Source organism: Physeter macrocephalus, chromosome 13 (assembly GCF_002837175.3).
Source record: "Physeter macrocephalus isolate SW-GA chromosome 13, ASM283717v5, whole genome shotgun sequence".
In the NCBI taxonomy this organism is placed as follows: domain Eukaryota; kingdom Metazoa; phylum Chordata; class Mammalia; order Artiodactyla; family Physeteridae; genus Physeter; species Physeter macrocephalus.
Genome location: NC_041226.1, coordinates 13,799,215 through 13,821,620, shown reverse-complemented (window position 1 = coordinate 13,821,620; position 22,406 = coordinate 13,799,215). Strand labels below are relative to the sequence as shown.

At 33.9% G+C, this 22,406-nt stretch overlaps 1 protein-coding gene and 1 long non-coding RNA gene across 7 annotated transcripts in view; one reads left to right on the top strand and one right to left on the bottom strand.

Moving 5' to 3' along the window:
- POSTN (periostin) overlaps nt 1-22,406 on the top strand; it is a 34,419-nt gene that overhangs the window by 4,630 nt on the left and 7,383 nt on the right. For 2 of the 4 annotated variants that reach the window (XM_028497700.2, XM_007123339.3), the window contains exons 3-19: nt 596-660; nt 2,350-2,507; nt 4,642-4,806; nt 5,745-5,891; nt 6,397-6,538; nt 7,702-7,914; nt 8,892-9,026; nt 10,178-10,326; nt 11,873-12,009; nt 12,589-12,719; nt 13,237-13,367; nt 13,474-13,576; nt 13,685-13,752; nt 14,478-14,523; nt 17,471-17,551; nt 20,650-20,739; nt 21,631-21,720. In XM_028497700.2, the coding sequence (XP_028353501.1) occupies nt 596-660; nt 2,350-2,507; nt 4,642-4,806; nt 5,745-5,891; nt 6,397-6,538; nt 7,702-7,914; nt 8,892-9,026; nt 10,178-10,326; nt 11,873-12,009; nt 12,589-12,719; nt 13,237-13,367; nt 13,474-13,576; nt 13,685-13,752; nt 14,478-14,523; nt 17,471-17,551; nt 20,650-20,739; nt 21,631-21,720 (2,051 nt within the window). The remainder of the gene's footprint in view (nt 1-595; nt 661-2,349; nt 2,508-4,641; nt 4,807-5,744; nt 5,892-6,396; nt 6,539-7,701; nt 7,915-8,891; nt 9,027-10,177; nt 10,327-11,872; nt 12,010-12,588; nt 12,720-13,236; nt 13,368-13,473; nt 13,577-13,684; nt 13,753-14,477; nt 14,524-17,470; nt 17,552-20,649; nt 20,740-21,630; nt 21,721-22,406) is intronic. The other 2 variants (XM_007123340.1, XM_028497699.2) reach the window with 1 other exon arrangement.
- LOC114487481 (uncharacterized) overlaps nt 7,690-22,406 on the bottom strand; it is a 440,556-nt gene continuing 425,839 nt past the window's right edge. For 2 of the 3 annotated variants that reach the window (XR_003682611.2, XR_003682613.2), the window contains one exon: nt 19,180-19,341. This is a non-coding gene — a long non-coding RNA (uncharacterized lncRNA). Of the gene's footprint in view, nt 7,776-19,179; nt 19,342-22,406 lie in introns of those variants that run through there. The other variant, XR_008619003.1, reaches the window with a different exon arrangement.

Below are 22,406 nucleotides of genomic sequence, written 5' to 3'. Positions count from 1 at the left end.
TTTTATTTGAGATTCACAACTACCCACGAATAAGTATTTTAGCTACTACATTCATGTTAAATAGTTGGGGAAACTGAGACTCAAATTTATTAAATGATTTGCTCAAGGTCACACATCAACTAAGTAGTGGAACTGGGAACCAAACTCCATTCTTCTGGCTCAAGATCCTGGAATTTTTCCACCATGCCATGAGGCTATAGAGAGAAATCAAGATAATATAAATACCTTGATGTCATAAACAAACAAACAAAAACACTGGATTTCTAAATTCTCAATAAATCAAGGCAATAAGTAATATGCTTTGCTAAGTTTATGTCAAAACGTATCCTTTGTAGTTCTCCCTTTTTTTTTTTTTTTTTTTTCGGTACGCGCGCCTCTCTCTGCTGTGGCCTCTCCCATTGCGGAGCACAGGCTCCGGACGCGCAGGCTCAGTGGCCATGGCTCACGGGCCCAGCCGCTCCGCGGCATGTGGGATCTTCCCGGACCGGGGCACGAACCCGTATCCCCTGCATCGGCAGGTGGACTCTCAACCACTGCGCCACCAGGGAAGCCCGTAGTTCTCCCATTTTAATATTAATTTTCTTCCAACGTATAGGACTGTGTTATATGAATGCTGCCCTGGTTATATGAGGATGGAAGGAATGAAAGGCTGCCCAGCAGGTAAAGTTTCAATTACTGAATTAAATGAGGAATTTGTCTTGTTTGAGGAAAAAGAGTTGAAGTAGCTTATAGCGAAGCCAATTGTGTGTGTGTGTGTGTGTGTGTGTGTGTGTGTATTTAGCACCATGATAAATCCAAGATATATCCCCTATATCTTGGTGTTAATCATGACTTTATCATGTTGATAAAGTATTAAAATATACATCATATACACTAAATGCTGGACAACAGAAGCTTATTCTAAATTTAAATTAGTTCAACTTTCCTTCAAGAACAAAAATCCCCACTACAAAATCCCTTTCTTTGAACTTGTCTAGGTACATGGGCTGACTACTTGGCAAGGCATCATCTTCTCTGATTCAACAGCTCTGATTTTATAACGTTTCTCAGACTGAAAGTTAGTTTCCTGTAACTTGCCAACTAGAGAAAAATTAGTTCACCTATTTCCTCTTTGAAATGACAGCCATTCAGATAGTTAACACAAATCATCACACCCTTCCTCCAGCTACCCTCTCTTCCCCAACAGAATCTTCTCTTCTCTGGGCTCATGGCCCCCAGTTTGAATGTGATATAGACTTTGTAGTCCTTACTGTAATTGACAGCAACCCATGAAAAGCCTCAATCTAGTCACTTTTTTCTTCTGATTGTGATCCAAGACTGGTGTCTACTATCTATGTGTGTCCAGGCAGCTGAGAAAATATTAAGACAAATACCTCAGTTTGGGGCGGGTGGGCTCCTGAACTTTGGTTGATGTTATTGGTAACCATGTCATATCATTAACTCATGCTGAATTTTTAATTAATTAAAATTGATTACAGATCTTTTTTAAATGAATACTGTCAAATCAAGTCTTCCTTTGGGATTTGTTTTTTTTTTAACTTAGGCGTGGGACTTAAATGGAACCCTGTGACATTTAGGTTTGACTCATTTTTCCCCTCCTGTTGGGGTGCTTTTAAATCCTGATTTTGTGATTTAATTTACTAATTGTGTACCTAGTCTTGCTATATTCACAAAGGTAATAACCTTTGTGATCCAAATCATACTAAATTTTAAATAAGACAGAGTCATAAAAAATAAGTTGGCTGCACCCAAACTTCAGGCTGACATTCATATATTAATCTTTCTTCTGAAGTTCAGAAGATATATTCTAGAAGTATTAGGTATTTTTATATATTTCCTTCCTGAAATTATGATGAAAAGAAGCAGGTCTACATATTTCTTTTAGGGACCCAAATCTATATAATTATACCCCTATATCTAACAGTATTATACTATACCATATAGGCGCTTTAAGCCAACATGAAAAAAAAATTACCTTTGCCATTCTCAGTGAGAAGTGAGGAACTTTTGTTGTTTTCAGTGAAATAGTCAAAGATACTTACTAATAATTATAATTGAACCATATTGACATAGCAGGTTTGACATGTAAATAGACTAAACATCAAACAAGGATAATAATTGAAAATTCATTTTCCCTCAACACCAAGGATATATGGAATGATATTTTTCAATAGTACTTATTATTTGACATTCAAAAGGCAACTTTCACATAAAATTGATGATTTATAGAACTGTATTGCTAAAATTATCATTTAATATATTGGGGGGTTTTGTGTAAGGTTAAATTATTGTAAAATAACATTCTTGAAATTTTTTCCTAAGTCCTTATTCATCTCTTGATTATTTCAGTTATGCCTATTGACCATGTTTATGGTACCCTGGGCATTGTGGGAGCCACCACCACGCAGCGTTATTCTGATGTCTCAAAACTGAGGGAAGAGATCGAAGGAAAGGGGTCATTCACTTACTTCTCACCAAGTAACGAGGCTTGGGACAACCTGGATTCTGTAATTCATTATTTTTATGAATATAAATTTTTTTACTGCTATTGGTATACTTTAATTGATTTACGGACTTGGAAATGAATAGAAATTGTATATCTTTCTGTTATACATATATGAGGATACATAAAAGGATGAGTTAATTGAGGGTAAGGAGAAAATCATTTTAATACATCCATAAATGGGATAACACCCCGGTAGGCTCATGGACTAATAAAAGCAAACTAATAGTGGATTGAACAAGCACTTTATCATTATTCTATTTTACTCCTTTCCTCTTTCCCTTTTGGTTGTGCAGAAATATAGGTAATTTTAAATGACATATCTCATAGAAAGGCAAGTTAAGAAGCCTAGTGGAATTAAAAATTTTTAATAAGCTATATTATACATATACTTATTATTTTAATTATATGTAAATATATATGGCTGTTCAGAGACTGACAGATTTATAAACGTGTGTGGATATTTAAATTGAAGGGTTGTAAACAATACATTTAATTTTCAGGCTTTTTTTGTGCATAATCTGATTTACAACACAGTAAATTATGACAATATACAAATCTGTAAAACTGGTATAGAAATATATTCCTACTTTCTACTTGATATGAAGATGAACTGATAATTACTACTAGAGTCATACAATATTTAGTAAAACTTAGGCAGATTCTTCTAGATTTTATCTTGCTGCATTAACTGTGAGGTTAATTGCTTGCATTATAGAACTTTCTCTCTTCTGGTTGTCTTTGACCACATCTCTAACCACATTTCTGGTCCTTATTGCAGACTCCTCTTCTTCCTTGCCTTAAGAATGGGTCTTATTAAGGTCTCTTCCAGGAACTATACTCTGCAGTTTAGATGTACTTCTGATGGCTTCAGCTTTCACTTTAATGCATAGAACCATGGAATCTGTTTTTCTTGAATCCCAGGAAAATATTTCTAACATCTATCTTAATATTTCTCCTTGGGTACACCATCTGTGTCTTTAAACAAAACGTTATCTAAAACAGATGCCACTTTCTTTCTCCCCATCAACAACTGCTTTTCTGCTGTCTTTTTTCCATAATTGGCAGTACCAATCTCAGAGTTCAAACTTGAAAATTATGAGTCATCCTTACTTTGCCTCTCTCCAGTTCTTAGAAACTACTGTTAGTCACCCATATCTAATTTTTCATCCTCATAATAGACTCTTTTCTGCTATGCATTACCACCAGATTAACCTTCCTAAAGCCCAGGCTAATCATTATATTCCAAGCCCACAAAAGCCTCAATGGCTCCCCATTGCCAGTTTAATTTACTCTTTACTTGGGCATTAAAGTCTTCTATGTTATGGTCCCATATACTTTTCTAAAATTTCTTCCTTAATATTATCTGAGAAACGTAAAGGCATACAATAACCACCCTGGACAACTTCTACTTTCCCAACGTTCACCCTGTGCCAGCAGCTGGACTTAGAATGATCATCACACCATCCCTACCCTGTCTACCTACCCTGCAAGACCTGTCTCCAAACCTGAATTGCCAGCCATCTTCATTTGACCTGGAAAGCACTTTTTTTTCTCCTTCCATCCTTTATCTTACTATGTTTATTTTTGCCTGCTGCTATAGAATAAGTACCTCAAAGGTCGAGACTTCACCTTACTTATCATTGTATTTCTCATAACACCAAGTACAGTATGATATAGTGTGGTATTGGATAAATAAAAAGGTACAGGATGGTTGAATTCTTGAATTTGTCATAGAATAAACGTAACACAGTTATTAAAACTGTGATGTTGTATACAAATATAATGCCATTTTTATTTTGTTTTCCACTCAAAGTACTTGAAATATCTGATAATTTCATATTCCCTAAGCCTTTACAGCAAGATCATCTCTTCATCAATAATTTATTAAAAATTTTGTTTTGTCTCTAAAAATGTCCAAGTGCTCTATAAATTCTGGAACCCTTTACTGAGTACCTCTACTTACAAAATTTCTTAATCAATTGAAATAGTATAATTTTAAGTTATTTATGTCAATTTGGTTTGACCGTCTGGGTAATTCAATGAGAAAATAACAAGAGAGTAGAAACAGTGTGATTATAAGATTTTTAATAATTAACTATAATAAAATAAACTTCTGTCATTTCAATTTTTCCTAGGATATCCGTAGAGGTTTGGAGAGCAATGTAAATGTTGAATTACTGAATGCTTTACATAGCCACATGGTTAATAAGAGAATGTTGACCAAGGACTTGAAAAACGGCATGATTGTTCCTTCGATGTATAACAATTTGGGGCTCTTCATTAACCATTATCCTAATGGGGTAAGTTTCATTAATAAAAAGTACCTTCCTTAATAACATTGCCCTTAATTTTTTTCTATACCTTTTATATAAGGCTCACAGAAATAATAAAAAGTTAGTGAATATAATGTAAGTGCCATATCAAGACTTTTCCCTACATCTAGAGCATGTAAATTTCTAATTCAGTGAGTGATTTCTACTAAAGAGTGATTGCAAGGAAGAAATTAAATCGATAGTTCATTGATAGTAGACTTAGATGTTCTACAAAAGGAAATTTTAGTATTTGACGTGTTTGAAAAACTAATAATCAGAAAAAAATAATAAATAAGTATTTGTCAGAGAATTTATCAGAGAAAAATCAGAGAATGAGTAGTCTTTTATTCACCCTCTGGCTACTATACTGACTTAGGTTCTTGTGTGTTTTAATAAAGTCTTTGTGGGAAACTTCCAACCAGGGTCATAGAGCTCTTTCAACAGTCAGAGTTCCAGGAAATAAAAGGTCAGTGAGGAGTCAGTACTGAAGAAATCATTGAAATAGAACTGATTATATTTATGCAATAATTGTTTGTTTCTGTCTCAGAACTTTTTTTTAGGACTAATTAGACTTCTTTATATAACTCATTGACCTACATTAGATATAGTGTATGACTATCTTTATGAAAGAAAGAGAGGAATAAAAGCAATAATTTAAACAAAAAAAATGTTTTTGCCTTGCATTTCTAGGTATGTTAAGTGTAACTGGACTTGGGTTCTCAACTGGTTGCATTTTTTCCCAGGTTTTTTTTTTTTTTTTGGACATAGTAATATGTAAGTCTTCACCCTCAGAATTTACATTCAGAATGTCAGTTCTTTCATGTTACATTTAACAGTAATCATGAAAAATAGGAAATGAGGGCTAGCAGTCTCAGTGGTCAACAGATAGCTGTGATTTCTAAAATTTGATTTTCTCAAATAATTAGGTTGTCACTGTTAACTGTGCTCGAATCATCCATGGGAACCAGATTGCAACAAATGGTGTTGTGCATGTCATTGACCGTGTCCTTACACAAATTGGTACCTCAATTCAGGACTTTATTGAAGCAGAAGATGACCTCTCATCTTTTAGAGTAAGTACAAGAAGTAATAGCAGATTGTCTTGGACCATTGAAATTCCTCCTCTTTCCCTGTCAGAATCTAAAATAATTATAAAAAGCTATTAAATCTGGCAGACATGTAACCAATATATTTCTTGAAATGAAAAGGTTTTCATTTTACGCAGAAGAAATCATCTCCTTATATGAAATAATAATATTTATGTGGACATGATAGATAAAGAATGATTAGTTTCATGACTGTAGTGTACTTAGTGCATTTAGAATGAATTCATCAATTATTACGTTTACAGCTGTATATTGTTCAGTCACACAAGCATTGGCAGAATTCCCCATCTTACATACAGTTTGAGGAAAGTTTGAAAAGACATGGTTGTTTGTGCCAAAAGATAATATTTTAAAGATCTAACAAGAGTTATATCGAACTTCTATAGTTCTCTATATAATCAACTCCCTCATGTCCACCCAGACTTCTGGATTTGCAATGTGCCAGCCTCTAAAAAGCACATTTGTGTTTCAGGCAGCTGCCATCACATCTGATATACTGGAGGCCCTTGGAAGAGATGGTCACTTCACACTCTTTGCTCCCACCAATGAAGCTTTTGAGAAACTTCCACGAGGGGTTCTAGAAAGGATCATGGGAGACAAAGTGGCTTCGGAAGGTACTTAACTGTCTCACTCTAGGAGAAGCCTCCCAGAATTCCAAGAAAGGAAATGAAAAAGAGATTAAGTCCTGCCAGCATTATCACCTTGGATAAGCAAAGGCAAAGAAAAACTTTTATTCTGAGGTGGACTATACAAATCTTAAAAAACAAAATCCTTGAAAGAGTAGGCAAAGTAATGCAATAATTAATTTAATAATTAAAGTAATTACATAATCAGGGTATCCTAAAGATCACATTCTTCTGCACTGCTTTCAAGTAACGAAGTAGCAGACGTTAAAAAGAATTAGAAAGTGTTGAAAAGAAATATTAGATCATCAAACTTTAATACTGTATACATATTTTTCAATGCTTTTAATTCTAAATTTACACTAAAGTTGAGTTGAGAAAATTGCATGGTTCTCTTTGGTCGTTACCTATTGATACACAGAACTCGGCTTCTTTCCAGTCTCCTTTTTAGTTTCAACTAGATTTTACATTGTGACTAGCACATTTCTCTTACTCAGCCTACCCCAAATTGGCTTAACCAATTTATGATGAGATATTTTGGTGCAAATATAGACAGTTTAGGCACAGATCCCTTCAGAAGTCCTTCAAGAAATCATCTTTATTTTGACTATTTTCTAGATGTTGCCTTTAGGGTTGCCACAAACCTTCAATTTGTAAAAAACAAAACCCAAAAAACATAGTATCTGCAAAGCGTAAAATAGTGAAGCTCAATGAAATGAAGTATGCCTGTACAGCTGTTCTGTCATGAGTAGCTGATGTAAGATACTGCTTGGGTGTTTGGAACAGGTATCACTAGCAGACAACTTTATAGGCCTTCTGAAAGGAGAAATTATTCTTGTGTTCCCATCGGAAATTCCTTTCTTATGATAGAGGGAACTTGATCTAACACATTTTCTAGAACTACACAAATAATTCCATGCAGCAGATCTTCTTTTCTTCTTATTTCCTACTGAGCTGAGCTAATTTTATTGTAGAGTTGATGGAAAAAACATTTTGAGAACATAAACAGAACTTTAAAACCTTAGGTCAATACTTAGGTCTTATATATATTGTATTTCTTAGGAATACTTAGTTCCACGGTGAAACACGTCTTTTAAGGGTCAAATGCTATTCTCCATGATCTGAAAGCTTACTCTTTGTACTTTGTCCTCCAGCTCTCTTGAAGTACCACATTTTAAACACCCTCCAGTGTTCCGAGGCTATCATGGGAGGAGCAGTATTTGAGACTCTGGAAGGAAACACAATTGAGATAGGATGTGATGGTGACAGCGTAACAGTAAATGGAATCAAAATGGTGAACAAAAAAGATATTGTGACAAATAATGGTGTTATCCATTTGATTGATCAGGTCCTGATTCCTGATTCTGGTGAGCAACAGTTTCATATTGTTCTACCTACTATCGTTTACCAATTAGATGCCTTAAGAGTAGGCAGATGGAAAATAAATGTGCAGTATAAGGAATGCCATGTGAAGCACAAACACAAAATTAACAACGAGCTGAGTACTAAATAGGCAGCTTGTGTAGTCATGGGCATTCCATGCATTGACCTCTGGCTTTCCAGAGTTTCTTTTTTTTTTTTAATGAATTTTTATTGGGGTATAGTTGATTGAAAATGTTGTGTTAGTTTCTGCTGTACAGCAAAGTGAACCAGTTATACATATACATATATCCACTCTTTTTTAGATTCTAATCCCATATAGGTCATTACAGAGTATTGAATAGAGTTCCCTGTGCTATACAGTAGGTTCTTATTAGTTATCTATTTTATATATAGTAGTATGTATATGTCAATCCCAATCTCCCAATGTGTCCCTTCCCCCATTCCCCATTGGTAACTGTAAGTTTGGTTTCTACATCTATGACTTTATTTCTGTTTTGTAAATAGGTTCATTTGTACCATTTTTTTAGATTCCACATGTAAGCAATATCATATGATATTTGTCTTTCTCTGCCTGACTTACTTCTAATACCTAATATTGATAAAGATTATCACAGTGCCAGAGTTTTTCTTGAAAACAGAAGGGAAGATATAACCAAATGGTTACTTTTGGATAAATGAAAGACCTATGGCACTCACAAGAGCAGAGAGATAAGAGGCAAGTAATAAAGAATCCAAGAAAACTGCAAAGCAAGAAGTCAGAAAGATATTGTCCTTCTGAAATTCTTTGGTCATCAACCCCCAAAAAAGGAAGCTGGAACCCTCTTACTAGGGAAAGGCAGGATGTCACATTGCCAGTACAGCAAATAGCTTATGGAAAATAGCCAAGAACTGATTTACTAATTTCATGATGACGGTAATAACAACGATGACATTGTTTGAATGGTAATGCTTTATTTTACAGCCAAACAAGTTATTGAGCTAGCTGGAAATCAGCAAACCACTTTCACAGACCTTGTGGCCCAATTAGGCTTGGCATCTGCTCTGAGGCCAGATGGAGAATACACTTTGCTGGCACCCGTGAATAATGCATTTTCTGGTATGTACTGGACACTGTCATTCCTGCTCTTTCCTCCTCTACACACATTGTTTCTTCACCATGATTGTTTGCATTAAGAAATAATAGATATTTTGTGAGGTGTTGATTAGTTTCTTTACCAGCTCCACATACAATGCATTAGCACTATGTAGCCTCTATTAAACTGTCCTTCATTTCAAAACATTTCATTATAATAGATAATAGCCTACAGGAAGTGAAAGTTTGTGATAAGGACTCTTCAGTTGTTCTGTGAACCTGATCATATTTCCAGCACACATAATGGATGTAATTAACAGATCTTAAGAAAAATAAATCTGATTTGTTTATTTAAACACCAACATAATAATATTTAGGAATACGCAGGTGCATTTTGCAACTCAAAATTTGAAAGTAAGGTATCAAATTATAAATAAATACAAACAAGAGAACATGATACACTTCCATATTATGATGCGGACTATTATTACAAGTATATGACCTAGTAGCTGCTATTCAAGGACTGTGTTTAGATTAATACAACCTGACACTTTTTCCAGAAAAAAAATGACTTCACAAAGACATATTTACATTGTTAGGCAAAATTTAGCAATTAAAAACTAAATAAGTATCACCTTTTTAATGTTTTTCCAAATACTAGGTTGTGACATAGAAAATTATTAACAAGAAAATTCAAATTCCTAGAAATGCTGTTTTTCCTCTTCATAATAATAATATCCATACATGTTGACATCACCCATCTTCAAGAGGTTACATGCCTCAACTCTCTCTCCATAAATAAAAATAAATTTATAAATGATTCATCAGTAGTTTTTCATGTGACTAATGGACATCAGATTCTCAGAAAAAAATCTTGGCCAGGCTCAGGTTTTAACTTTTGTCAGTGACCACATAAAACCATGTGGCCCTCACAGAGATGAAGCCCATTGTTTGGAATCATGTTGTAGTCATTTGATGAAATAGCTCATGGAATTTCTAATTTGTGCACAGAATTCTTAGCTTTTGGCATATAGTCAACTCATATACTATATGAGTGTAGGATCCGTAAGATCTACAGTGGTAGGGATTACCCATTTTCATGATTTTCTCTTACAGGAGAAACTTTATTGCTTTCTAAACAAAATAACATTCTTTTGTAATGAATTTACTTATAGATGATACTCTGAGCATGGATCAGCGTCTTCTTAAATTAATTCTGCAGAATCACATATTGAAAGTAAAAGTTGGCCTTAATGAGCTTTACAATGGACAAAAACTCGAGACCATTGGCGGCAAACAGCTCAGAGTCTTCGTGTATCGCACAGTAAGTGAATCCGAATGAGATAAAATATCCACACTGGCCTAAATGTCAAATGACGTGCCCTTGTCAAAGACTGTTCTTTCTTCTTTTTTTTTTAAACATCTTTATTAGAGTATAATTGCTTTACAGTGTTGTGTTAGTTTCTGCTGTATAACAAAGTGAATCATTTCTATGTATACATATATCGCCATATCCCCTCCCTCTTGCGTCTCCCTCCCTCCCACACTCCCTATCCCACCCCTCTAGGTGGTCAAAAAGCACCGAGCTGATCTCCCTGTGCTATACAGCTGCTTCCCACTAGCTATCTATTTTACATTTGGTAGTGTATATATGTCAATGCTACTCTCTCACTTCGTCCGAGCTTACCCTTCCCCCTCCCCGTGTCCTCAAGTCCATTCTCTACATCTGCGAAGACTGTTCTTGTAACAAATGTTCCTTAGAATTTTATTAATGTGGTCTTAATAGTAAATATTCATAGGAAGATCAGGGAACTGAATAGCTTGTTTGAAAAGACTTTGAGGAAAGTATACAAAAAGTGCTGTGTATTAATAATTCTGAAAATTTGCACTTGTTTCATTATAACTTTTTCTAAAGCATTATTTCAATTCCATAAATCACTAAAACTCCTTTAAAATAAGCTTTTGCTTTATAGAGTACTGTACTTTACTGTTCACAAGGTAATTTTTATATTGAGTCCAATGTTTAGGATGATCTTTTAATGTACGACCATCATCCAACCACCGAATCTCTTTTGAATGGCTTTCAGGATAAACTTTTATAGGCACATAAAGATTTCTAGTAAGTGGTTCTAATGTGCTTTATCTGAGGGAAAATTTCTAGAAAATATTGCTTATCAGAATTACAGTGCTACAAGTGGTGCTGTTCAGTTTCTGTCCAGGCAACCTTGCAGCTACAGAAGAATTCATAGGAAGTCAAGCATTACCTTGAACTAAACATGACACACAGTGCTGTGCACCATAGTTCCATAAGGCCAAGACACACATTTTAAATGATGCAGAAAATGCACCGCATTCTAAATGATACATATATAAATATTATTTGTTCAGAAATGCTATAACTTAATCAGTAATTTGACTTAAAATTGATAGGGTCTTACAGTCAAGATAATATACGAAATATTTGTGAAGATCACAAGAGGCAGGAAAGTCACAAAACTTTATGGTTAAAGAGGGTCTTAAAAAGTGAAAGGGTGAAAGTTTACTAAAGAGGGTCTGTAAGAATGATTACAACCTAGGGAGGAATGACAGGAAATGTAGAAGTGGAATTATATGGAATTTTTAAATTTACTGACAAAACTACCTGCCCCACACATAGGGTAGCTTGCCTAGTAGTGGAAGACCTAGTTGAATAGGAAAAGTGAGGTCCGATTGTACAAGACCTTAAAAACAGAGGAGAGAAACTTTTTTCTCGCATTAGAAGTCAGGTGACCTCTTAGAAGAGCCCATCCAGAAATTCAATTATGTAGCTTCTTCTACATAGGGAATTTCAAGTAAGGAAATGGACAATTGTATCTTTATTTCTTTGCTAGGCTGTCTGCATTGAAAATTCATGCATGGTGAGAGGAAGCAAGCAAGGAAGAAACGGTGCCATTCACATATTCCGAGAGATCATCAAACCAGCGGAGAAATCCCTCCATGAAAAACTGAAACAAGATAAGCGTTTCAGGTAAGCTTACTAGTTTCACCTCCACAAGAGAATAAGAGCTTTTGGCATAGTTTTGTTTCACAGTAAGTATTCCAAAATCCATTCGGTATTCAGTATTGCTGAGAACAGAATTTAGAATAGAAAGTCTATACAAATGTTTTTAAAATTAAGATATGTTCTTAACACTATTTTTCTTCCTGGTGCAGCATAATATGATTTGGTGAGTAACAAACAAACAAACAAAAATCAACCTAATAGACTGAACTACCTCTTGCAAATTTTTTTATAATTAAGTTTTTTTAAAATGATAGTATATTCTAGCAAAGACTATTTTGCAGAATATTAAATAAAGTGTGACCTCGCCAAGATTTATAGGGGGAAAACAGAGTTTAGGAAATTTAAGAATCATATGTATATTTAAATAATTTCCCCATGATAAACCTTTAACAGTAAATTGCATTTGAAACATATGAAAACATATGAACCATTTTCTCATGCTTCCACGTATAGGGATTCTACTCTATTTCATGCATGGTGGGTAGGCATACCTAGATTAAATCTAATAAAATAAACATATGTCCATATGTCCTCCCTGCTTAGCATCTTCCTCAGCCTACTTGAAGCTGCAGACTTGAAAGAGCTCCTGACACAGCCTGGAGATTGGACCTTGTTTGTGCCAACCAACGATGCCTTTAAGGGAATGACTAATGAAGAAAAGGAAATTCTTATTCGTGAGTAGAAGTGAACACCAGATATATTTGCCCCTTGATTTCAGGATCTCATTTCTTTCTCAAGCGCTCCTGCCCAGATATCAGCCTCCAAAGTGTCCCCTCTTTCCTATTCATGGCTAGCCTTTGTTTCCTTTAATTCCATTTGGAATAATTTAGAGGGTCACTTATAAATGTTCTCAATTAACTGCTTACCGTAATGTTGTTGGACTAGATGTTCACTTATGTTGTCTCTATTAAAGGCCACACAACTAGGTGACAAAGAAACAAATAGTCACAATTTCAAAAATAATTTGACTTTTTTCTCCCAGTAAGTTGGATAATATTTTGATTGAGGTTATTGAAGGGACTGCATGTTTTGACATAGCATTGATATAACATTGAGAGAACAATGACATTATGAGAAATTACAGTGTGGAAAAAATAAAGACAAAGAAATATTTTTCTCCTTCGTCCTCATAATATCAAAATGTCAAAATATATAACATGTTATTAAATAAATATATATTCTTCCCCCTAGGGGACAAAAATGCTCTTCAAAACATCATCCTTTATCACCTGACACCAGGAGTTTTCATTGGAAAGGGATTTGAACCTGGTGTTACCAACATTTTAAAGACCACACAAGGAAGCAAAATCTTTCTGAAAGGAGTAAGTTCTCTAGTATGAATCTATGAGAGTGTTAATCTATTATTCAATTATCCTAATGTTCATATTTCATTAAATTTTCCATTGACATTATCCCCTGTTTTAATAGGTGAATGATACACTTCTGGTAAACGAATTGAAATCAAAAGAATCTGACATCATGACAACAAATGGTGTCATTCATGTTGTAGATAAACTCCTCTATCCAGCAGGTTGGTAATTATTGAACTGATTAATGAAAACATAATTCTTTTTCAATAGAAACCTAGATTTTTATTTCATCCATTCTTAAAATATTCATTTAATATTCCTCTTCACAGACACACCTGTTGGAAATGATCAGCTGCTGGAAATACTTAATAAACTGATCAAATACATCCAAATTAAGGTACAGATGTTACTGCATGTGTTACTAATGTGTTGAACAGACATTTCAGGTTTAACATAAGAAACTAGAAATGTATACATTAATAAGTAGATGTACACTGGGATTGCATTGCTCTTTGTTGATTATAATGGTACACTGGCATGATTTCTTCATGGTTTTATTTAAGGAGGATTTAATAAAAGCTACTTGGGGCCAAGCAGAATGTTAAGTATTATGAGAAATATTAAGTTGAATCAGATATGGCCCTTTATTCAAAAAGTTTACAGTCCAGCAGGGAAGATAAGACATGTAGATAAAAAACTATAATTTTTCTATTATCAAATATTTTTGCTACAGAATATAAGGGAAAGATAAAATATTTGCTTATAAGAAATTATCACCAATCACAATAGTTAAAGGTAAAGGAATATTCTAGGATAAATATTGGGTTGAATATTGGTAGGGTTAAAGCACCAGACAACATAGGAAGTATTATTCAATGAACTCTTAATTTGGAATTCGCTATTCTATAATTTTTAAAACTCTGAGTAACAAATCCAACCATTTTATGCCATGCTGCCCAACAGCAGGAAATTGGAAGATGACTTATATGAAGGCTTCATTTTTACTAAATATAATGATAGCTTCACTGTCTTTATTTCAGTGAAAATTAAAAATCATGGTGCCAAGATTTTGTTAATACAACTACTACATTTCATGTTACTAAATATAATGTTTATTTTCAGTTTGTTCGTGGTAGCACCTTCAAAGAAGTCCCCATAACTGTCTACAGTAAGTACATAATGAATATTTGTCACATATAAGTGGTAAGATGTAAAAAAAAAAAAGAAAACCCAATAATTTTCTTTGTGTTTACTGAGATGATTGATAATCTGGTACTTAGAATTCCAAACAATGGCAAATCTCATCTCACCTGAAACAGGGCTTGAGGTCTGGATGAGACCTCTCAGCCTTAACTATACCCTTCAACTCCAATGAACCACTTCCTCACTCATCTGCTAGCTTGATATAGATATAATTGCTAGCGTGGCAAAGACGCAGGGGAAAAAAGACACACAAACATACAAAGAGGAGAGCTAGCTAAAAGGCACTTGAGAGCTATCTGAAAATTCAAATATGTGGACACAGAAATAACGTTGCTGAAAGATTTGTAGCTCATTCCACTCTCAAGACCTCAGCCATCTAAGGGCAGGCTGTCAGAGAAGTCTAATATTTATGGGCTGGTGGTTCAAAAACTGTTCCCCATTCAAAATTGGATGAAGGAACAAAAAAATTGTCAGGTGATAAACCTAGAGTTTCTAATTCCAAGGTTCTTTTATTCCTGACTCTACCAGATTATCAAAATTAAACCTCTACCTCTTAACAATGGCAAAGGTATTTCATTTTCATAAATTTAACTCATAGTATTTCTTATTCAATGTGGCTTTTTCCTCCTTTGTCTTTTTTCCTCTCTTCCATTGCAGCTTTCAAAGCAGAAATTCTTTCCATTTTGTTTTGACTCTACAATTCAACACTCAAAATGCATCAGTAGCTAAAGCATTGCTTCAATTCCCACATTTATCTTGGCAAGAATTATTCTATTTTATACCATGAGCATCCTGTTATTTAATTAAGAAAAATTTCCTTAATATTTACACTAGATATGGAAAAGGAGTAAAGATGATGTAAAGAGCAAAACAAAAGGTCTGCTGTTCTTACTGATTTTAATTATATAATAATAACATAAACAATCCTAGTATCAGGCCAGCTCAGCACTGTTTCAATGACTTAGTTGGAATACTTATAATTCAACATGGTTTAAATTCCAGTATGGAAGTATACAATCTTATTAAAGATATATTTTATAAAAAATGAAAGAATGCTTATGGGCTCTATTCATCAGAAATGCTATGTCATCTTCCTCCACTAAAAGTGTATATCTGCACTGCATTTCTTTACCTTTTCTACTTTATCCATGAGAGGTCCACTACCTTTTATATGTCAATGCAATATTTTGCTTACATTGAGCCAAAATATTATAATTCCTTTATTTTCCTCTACTTAAATTGTTCTCACAGAGAACAAGCTACAGTTTATGAAATTATGCAAGTCTAATGAATCTTACCTACCTACTCACAGCTCTTGAAAGAGCTCTGAGAGTTACATGCTGATGTGGAATATCTCTTTAACCCTTCTCCGAGTATGCTGTTATTTGGAAGCATAGTTCAAACAGAGGTTGAGACTAATTAAACCAAAGATTCCATTTTCATGTTCCTTTATTGACTTGTCTCTAAAATTTTAATTTTCTTACTATGTATTATTCTTGTCCTCCAAATACCATACATTTTAAATTGTAAGGGGGGAAAATGTTCTTTAGTATGTGTTGTCAAATATATGACATTTGAGGTGGAGAGGAAGAAAATCAGTATTTAATCCTCAGCCCGTGATCTGTCAAAACTATTTAAGTCTTCAGAAAAGCAAGACTGAAACAAAACTAGGACCCCAATAAACATTCTAAACTTCAAGTTCCTTAACATGAAGTGAAAATTTAAGCTAAAAGTAATTAACCCATTCTGATAGTAGCAGCAGAGACCTCTGTGAATTTGACCTTCATGGAAAGGTTCCTCTGTGGCCAGGCCACCTGTGGAATCAGTAACTGGACACAAAGATTTGACATATTCTAGTTTCATAATTTGAGATCTCAATATGTAAAATCTGAAATAACCAAGACACAGTCACAATTAAGCTTTAGAATCCATATTAATTCAAAGAGTTGACAAAGATAAACATCTCAGGAACCTGAAGTGAGAATGTGACAGAAATCCAGACTGTGCTAATATCTCACCTCTAATGTTTCAACACAGTCTGTTATGATTGCACAGATAGCTTTAGTGCTTTATCTAATGAATCCATCTTTTAAGGCTCTAATTAGAAACGATAAAGAGCCAGTAGTAGCTCTGGTATCTGGCTCCAGAGGCACACTTCCAGTTAATCTATACAACCAAGAGCCAACCAAATAGTTGGCTGCTATCTGAAATATATTTTGCACATTATTATTATTTCAGTTGGATGGATGACATACATTCAAAATACATAGCTTTCAGTATAAAAATGATGATGATGATGATAAAGCTGAAAATTAAAGCCATTTTAGCCTGTAACTTAAATATTTAAATACATGATCATATATTTGTTGCACAGAGCTCATGTCTGGCTGGCTGGAATCCATTTTTACATTTAAGTATTCTGAACTATTTTTGTATTTTCCTTTCTGTATCCCTGTTATCAAATGCATGAAAAATATTTTGAGTCTTTTTCTTTCAATGTCTTCTTCTGATTGAGAAAGAATCCAACAAGCAATTTAAGATACTATGAATTGCATGACATTAATCATGTTTATTTGTCTTTGTTGCTATGCAGCCAATATTTTCAAGAAGTACAAAAGAAGGTAAAGAGCTTTAGTGGTGCAGTTCAAAATGACAGATTTCTAGATAGAATTCCTCACTTAGCAAGTATATATTTCACTGGAACAAATCCAAGTCACTGGACTTCAGAGTTCATCATCTGGACATGAGAAGATACTAGATAATTACCATGAATATTTCCTGTATCTGACTGCCTGAACATATTACCACATCTGATACCTCAGTACCCAACAAAGACCAAAAAAAAAAGAGATAATTTTGCTCAGGTTGTTTTTATGTAAACATCATTTATGTTCCACTTTCTATACTTTCAGCAACTAAAATTATAACCAAAGTTGTGGAACCAAAAATTAAAGTGATTGAAGGTAGTCTTCAGCCTATTATCAAAACGGAAGGTAAAAATCAATGTTATACATGGTTCCTTAAAAATCCATATAATAGACTGATTTTTATGAATGTATCTACATTCTTTTTGAAACTAACATGCTAAATATTTCTATATCAACGGCATGCTCATTTAACAGCAGAATGCGGAATGCAAGTTACTTAGCAGAGTAGATGGTGCATTCCTAATACTTTCAGTACATTTGCTTGTATTTGATTTTATTTGAGCTTAATTTACCATTGCATTAGCACTAGTACCCAGATACTCACTATACAAATAGATCCTAAGCTATTTTTCCTGCACCTAGACTCTTTCAGAGAGTATACTCTTTATAGTTTTGTTTCCAGTCTCCCCACATAAATCTCTTTTATACTGTTGCAAGGTGTTCCAAAAAGTGCAGGCATTTTTGATTCAACAACCTAAGAGAGCACAGAAGCTGTATATTGAAGAAAGCTTTTAAAATGTACATCCACACATGATATATTTTTTAATTAAACCACCAGAAACAGAGGAAATAAGTAGTTGGTGCAGTTGAGTCAAACCTTAGAATCCTTAATTCCAGCCCTGAATGTGTGTCTGTATATAATATACATTACATATTCTTATATGTATACATATATAACACATTAAATAGACATATATACTTACATGTGTACTTATCTCCTGATGTTTCAGACTAGAGCATTAAATAAAGTTACTTTTCTCTCTCCCCCTACTGTGTATGTTAGCCAACTCCAACATCTCTGATGCCCCCTTCATTTCACATATTTTAATTACTCCCAAAGGATCGGAACTTAAGAATTATTTCCATGTCTAAGAATCTTAATGTGGTGACTGGCCACAGAAGAAAGACCAGGTTTTCTTCATTATTCTGTAAGAAGAATAGAAAGAGTCTTCCAAAAAAGGAATAGATGATATCCTCAATTGAATCTCAAGAAAATTATTAGTTATCTAATACCCAAATCAAAGATAACTATTAATTATCTTTGATTTGGGTATTCTCATTTTACGAATTGAGATGGCAACTTCTTGAATACTTTTGATTCCTCTAAAAGTGAGTCATTACTTAAAACTTAGACATTGGAAGTATGTATGTAAAATTGTATTTCCTAGCTAGGTAGTTATCTATATTTTTATACATTCTTGAGACTTAAAATTGAGGTATTTGGAATCTGTGCTTTTAAACAAAAATACTATACTTATTGTCATTTGAGTATTTGATTGCTCTTATATAGTGATGAAGAGAATTTGATGATTTAAGAAGTTAAATCTCAGAAATTTTTGTTGAGAATATGTTTCTTGATCATTTTAATGAAAAATGATAAAATGATCCTTGATTTTTAGATTCTTGTACTCTTTTTTAAAAATGAGATTCCCTAAAATTTTGTACAATCACTTGTACACAGCTTCTATAGTAAACATCATTCACATGTACTATTTTTATTTTCAAAGATTCTTCTCTTTTCTTTCAAGCTTCTTCATTCAACCCATTTATCTTCCCAATCTTTGTGAGCAGAATTCTATTGTACTACTTTTCTTCAATTAGGAACACAATGAAGCATCAGCTCTACTTGAGTTTTTCCTATGAAGGGAACTAAGATGAAAAATGGGGTCAAGTCACCTATGCATTAACAACTCTCCAGTTAAAAAAGTTGGAAGTTTTACTTAGTGCAACATAATGAGGGAGACAAATACTTACCTTGGCAGCCATTTACAATTGTCCAGTTCTAGAATTGCTATTGGCATTTCCTTCTCACTGTTTGAACTTTTGCTGATTCATCGATAACTCTTGAATTCTTACTAAATAAATTAGACCCCAAGACACAATTTTAAGATGTTTCTTATAAACAGTACCTAACGAAATTTTAGAATTAAGAATAAATCAACTGAATACATATTGAGCACGTATTGTGCTGTGTACTCTCGTAGGTGCCCACCAGGAATAAACGAAAAAAAAATTTTTTTTGGTAGTAAATCCCTGCCTTCATAGAATTTAAGGATAGATGATGTTTCTGAAATTCCAGTTGAGGCTCTTCTAAAGAAAGGTCTATTGGGCTATTTTATTAACTCATTTCCTGTTCTTAAACTCCTTAGCTGTTCTTTCCTTTTGAAGTTTCCACACCTTAAAAACTTGGCCTTACGTTTTGATACTCAGTGTCACTTGACCACATAGATCAAATATTATGGTGCAGAATACTTACTGTTTGAATGAACTGTACTCTTGTTTTCATTATTTTAGATTATCCTAGACTATATAATTCTGGGTAATGGTGTACACTGACAATTTCTGAACAAACAAATAAACCCTCTCAAAGATAAGCAAATATAGTTATATTCAACTGTTGAAGGGTGTCACAGTATGAGTTAAATGTACTGAACTCCTCTAAGAAACAGTCTTGATTAACTAATGTAGTAATCTGCTTTCTAACATTCAAAATGATTTTCTCTGGGAGCAAAATCATTTTGCAAGTCAAATGCAATACTTAACTTTTGCATTTGAAGGACTGTTTAACTATTAATTAGTAAATATATGCATCATTCACATATAGAAGGTAAGTACTCAAATCTATTTTCTCATAAAACCTGAATTTCGTATTTTAAAGGTAGGCATAAAGTTGGGCTTTTTTGATGTTCAGTCTCATGCCCATTAGATAAAAAATGTAAGATATTGACTGATTAAAAATTAAATTAAAAATTTAACAAGAAAAGAAAGTAATAGACAATATCAGTATGGTAAAGTAAGATCTACACTAGTTATCATTAGAGCAACTCAAATTTGTACATACTGTAATGATTCACAATGTATAGTCACATATAATATGTTGCATGATCATACTTTACAACTATGAATAAATGGATCAGTTAAACATCAATTTAAATGCTAAAGCAGATGAAAGTTATTTTAGTAGCATACCGATAGGCTGAGTCATTTGTTCTCATAAATTCTGCTTAATTTGAGGACAATGGGAACTGTTTAAAACCGATTTCATAAAGCCTGAAACCACTTTGAAATTTGAGCAACACCAAATGTTGAAATAAATTTCCTGTTCTGGTAAATTTAAAGGACTACATTAACATGATAATTTGTCTCCTGAAACAATGCCTTAGGACCCACAATAACAAAGGTCAAAATTGAAGGTGAACCTGAATTCAGACTGATTAAAGAAGGTGAAACAGTAACTGAAGTGATCCATGGAGGTGCGTTCTGTGTGTTTCCTGTAGCCTACTGTGAACATTTTCAAACAGTGTTGGTTTAAATATATTGAATATCTGAGGTTTTCTCTTGGACTTTTGTTTTATATAAATTGTGGGAAAACTTTTCTCAGTTACGGATTCTTATTAGCCAATCAATTAAAACATAGTTTACCTTTTTTTTTTTTTTTTTTTTTTTTTTGTGGTATGCGGGCCTCCCTCTGTTGTGGCCTCTCCCGTTGCGGAGCACAGGCTCAGCGGCCATGGCTCGCGGGCCCAGCCGCTCCGCGGCATGTGGGATCCTCCCAGACCGGGGCGCGAACCCGGTTCCCCTGCATCAGCAGGCGGACGCGCAACCACTGCGCCACCAGGGAAGCCCCCATAGTTTACCTTTTAATGGATATAGTTGGAATTGATTTAACCATTAACTCACCAGTTCCAACAAAACCGTCATTACTCTGCATATGCAAGGATGATTATGAAATATAATGAAAACAATCATGTCAATACAAAAGAACATATTGTACTTAGAAGAAAGAGTGGCCATTCTATAAGACTGACTAATACGTCACTGCTAGGACTTGTAAGATTCGCATTCTAATGATGTATAATTCCCTGGATTCTCCCTGAACACTCATTCCGCAGTCAAGAGACAAATATGACATGGAGTGTTAGCTTGCTAGTTGGCTCTCTCCCTTACCCAAGACTCAGGACATAACCACTACCTTTTAGACCTCTGTTATATGAATTTATTTGAGATACATCCCCCAAATTATTATGATTGAATTCTAAATGGCATTGCTGTGAGAAATACATTTAATCATTAAAATGTCTAGCTTATGGCCATTTAGATGCCATAAGGGGATAAATCAAATGCATTTTCTTCCCCTATTTCAGAGCCAATTATTAAAAAATACACCAAAATCATTGATGGAGTGCCTGTGGAAATAACTGAAAAAGAGACAAGAGAAGAACGAATCATTACAGGTAATTTTTAACTCTGTATATGAACTATGCCTGGATTATAAAGAGCAAACCATTTAATCCTAAAATATCTCTATAAGAATCATTAAAGAAACTAAGTCATTTTCTTAGTGGTTACTGAAGTTACTTTATTTCTTTTTTGGTACAAATAATACTAATCCTAAATATGTAATCTATGTTTTCCTCTGAATTGGAAAATTTGGGACAAATCTATAAGCATGTGTATTTATTATGAATTTTCATGTGTATCATATAATACACTATCTTCACTTTGCTATTTATTAATGAGTTACTAAATCCTAGGAAAAAAAAAATTCCCTCCTTCGATTTCCCTTTGATCTTAAGGTCTACACATACACATCTACACACCAAAATAATATACAACTTTGTATAGAACAACTGATCAATAATTTCAGTAAACCTCTGTATCAGTCTCCCATCAGTGAATTAGCCTAAAATTCTGAATTCAGCTATTTTTTAAGTCTTTGGGAATTCTCCGGCAGTCCATGTTTAAACAAGCAGTCAGCAAATATGGCCCATGCCACCTACTTATGTAAATAAAGTTTTATTGGAACACAGTGTGACCATTCATTTATACAGTGTCTATGGCTATTTGCACTCTAAAGGACAAAGTTAAATAGCTGCAACACAGACCACAAGACCCATAAAGTCTAAATTACTTACTATGT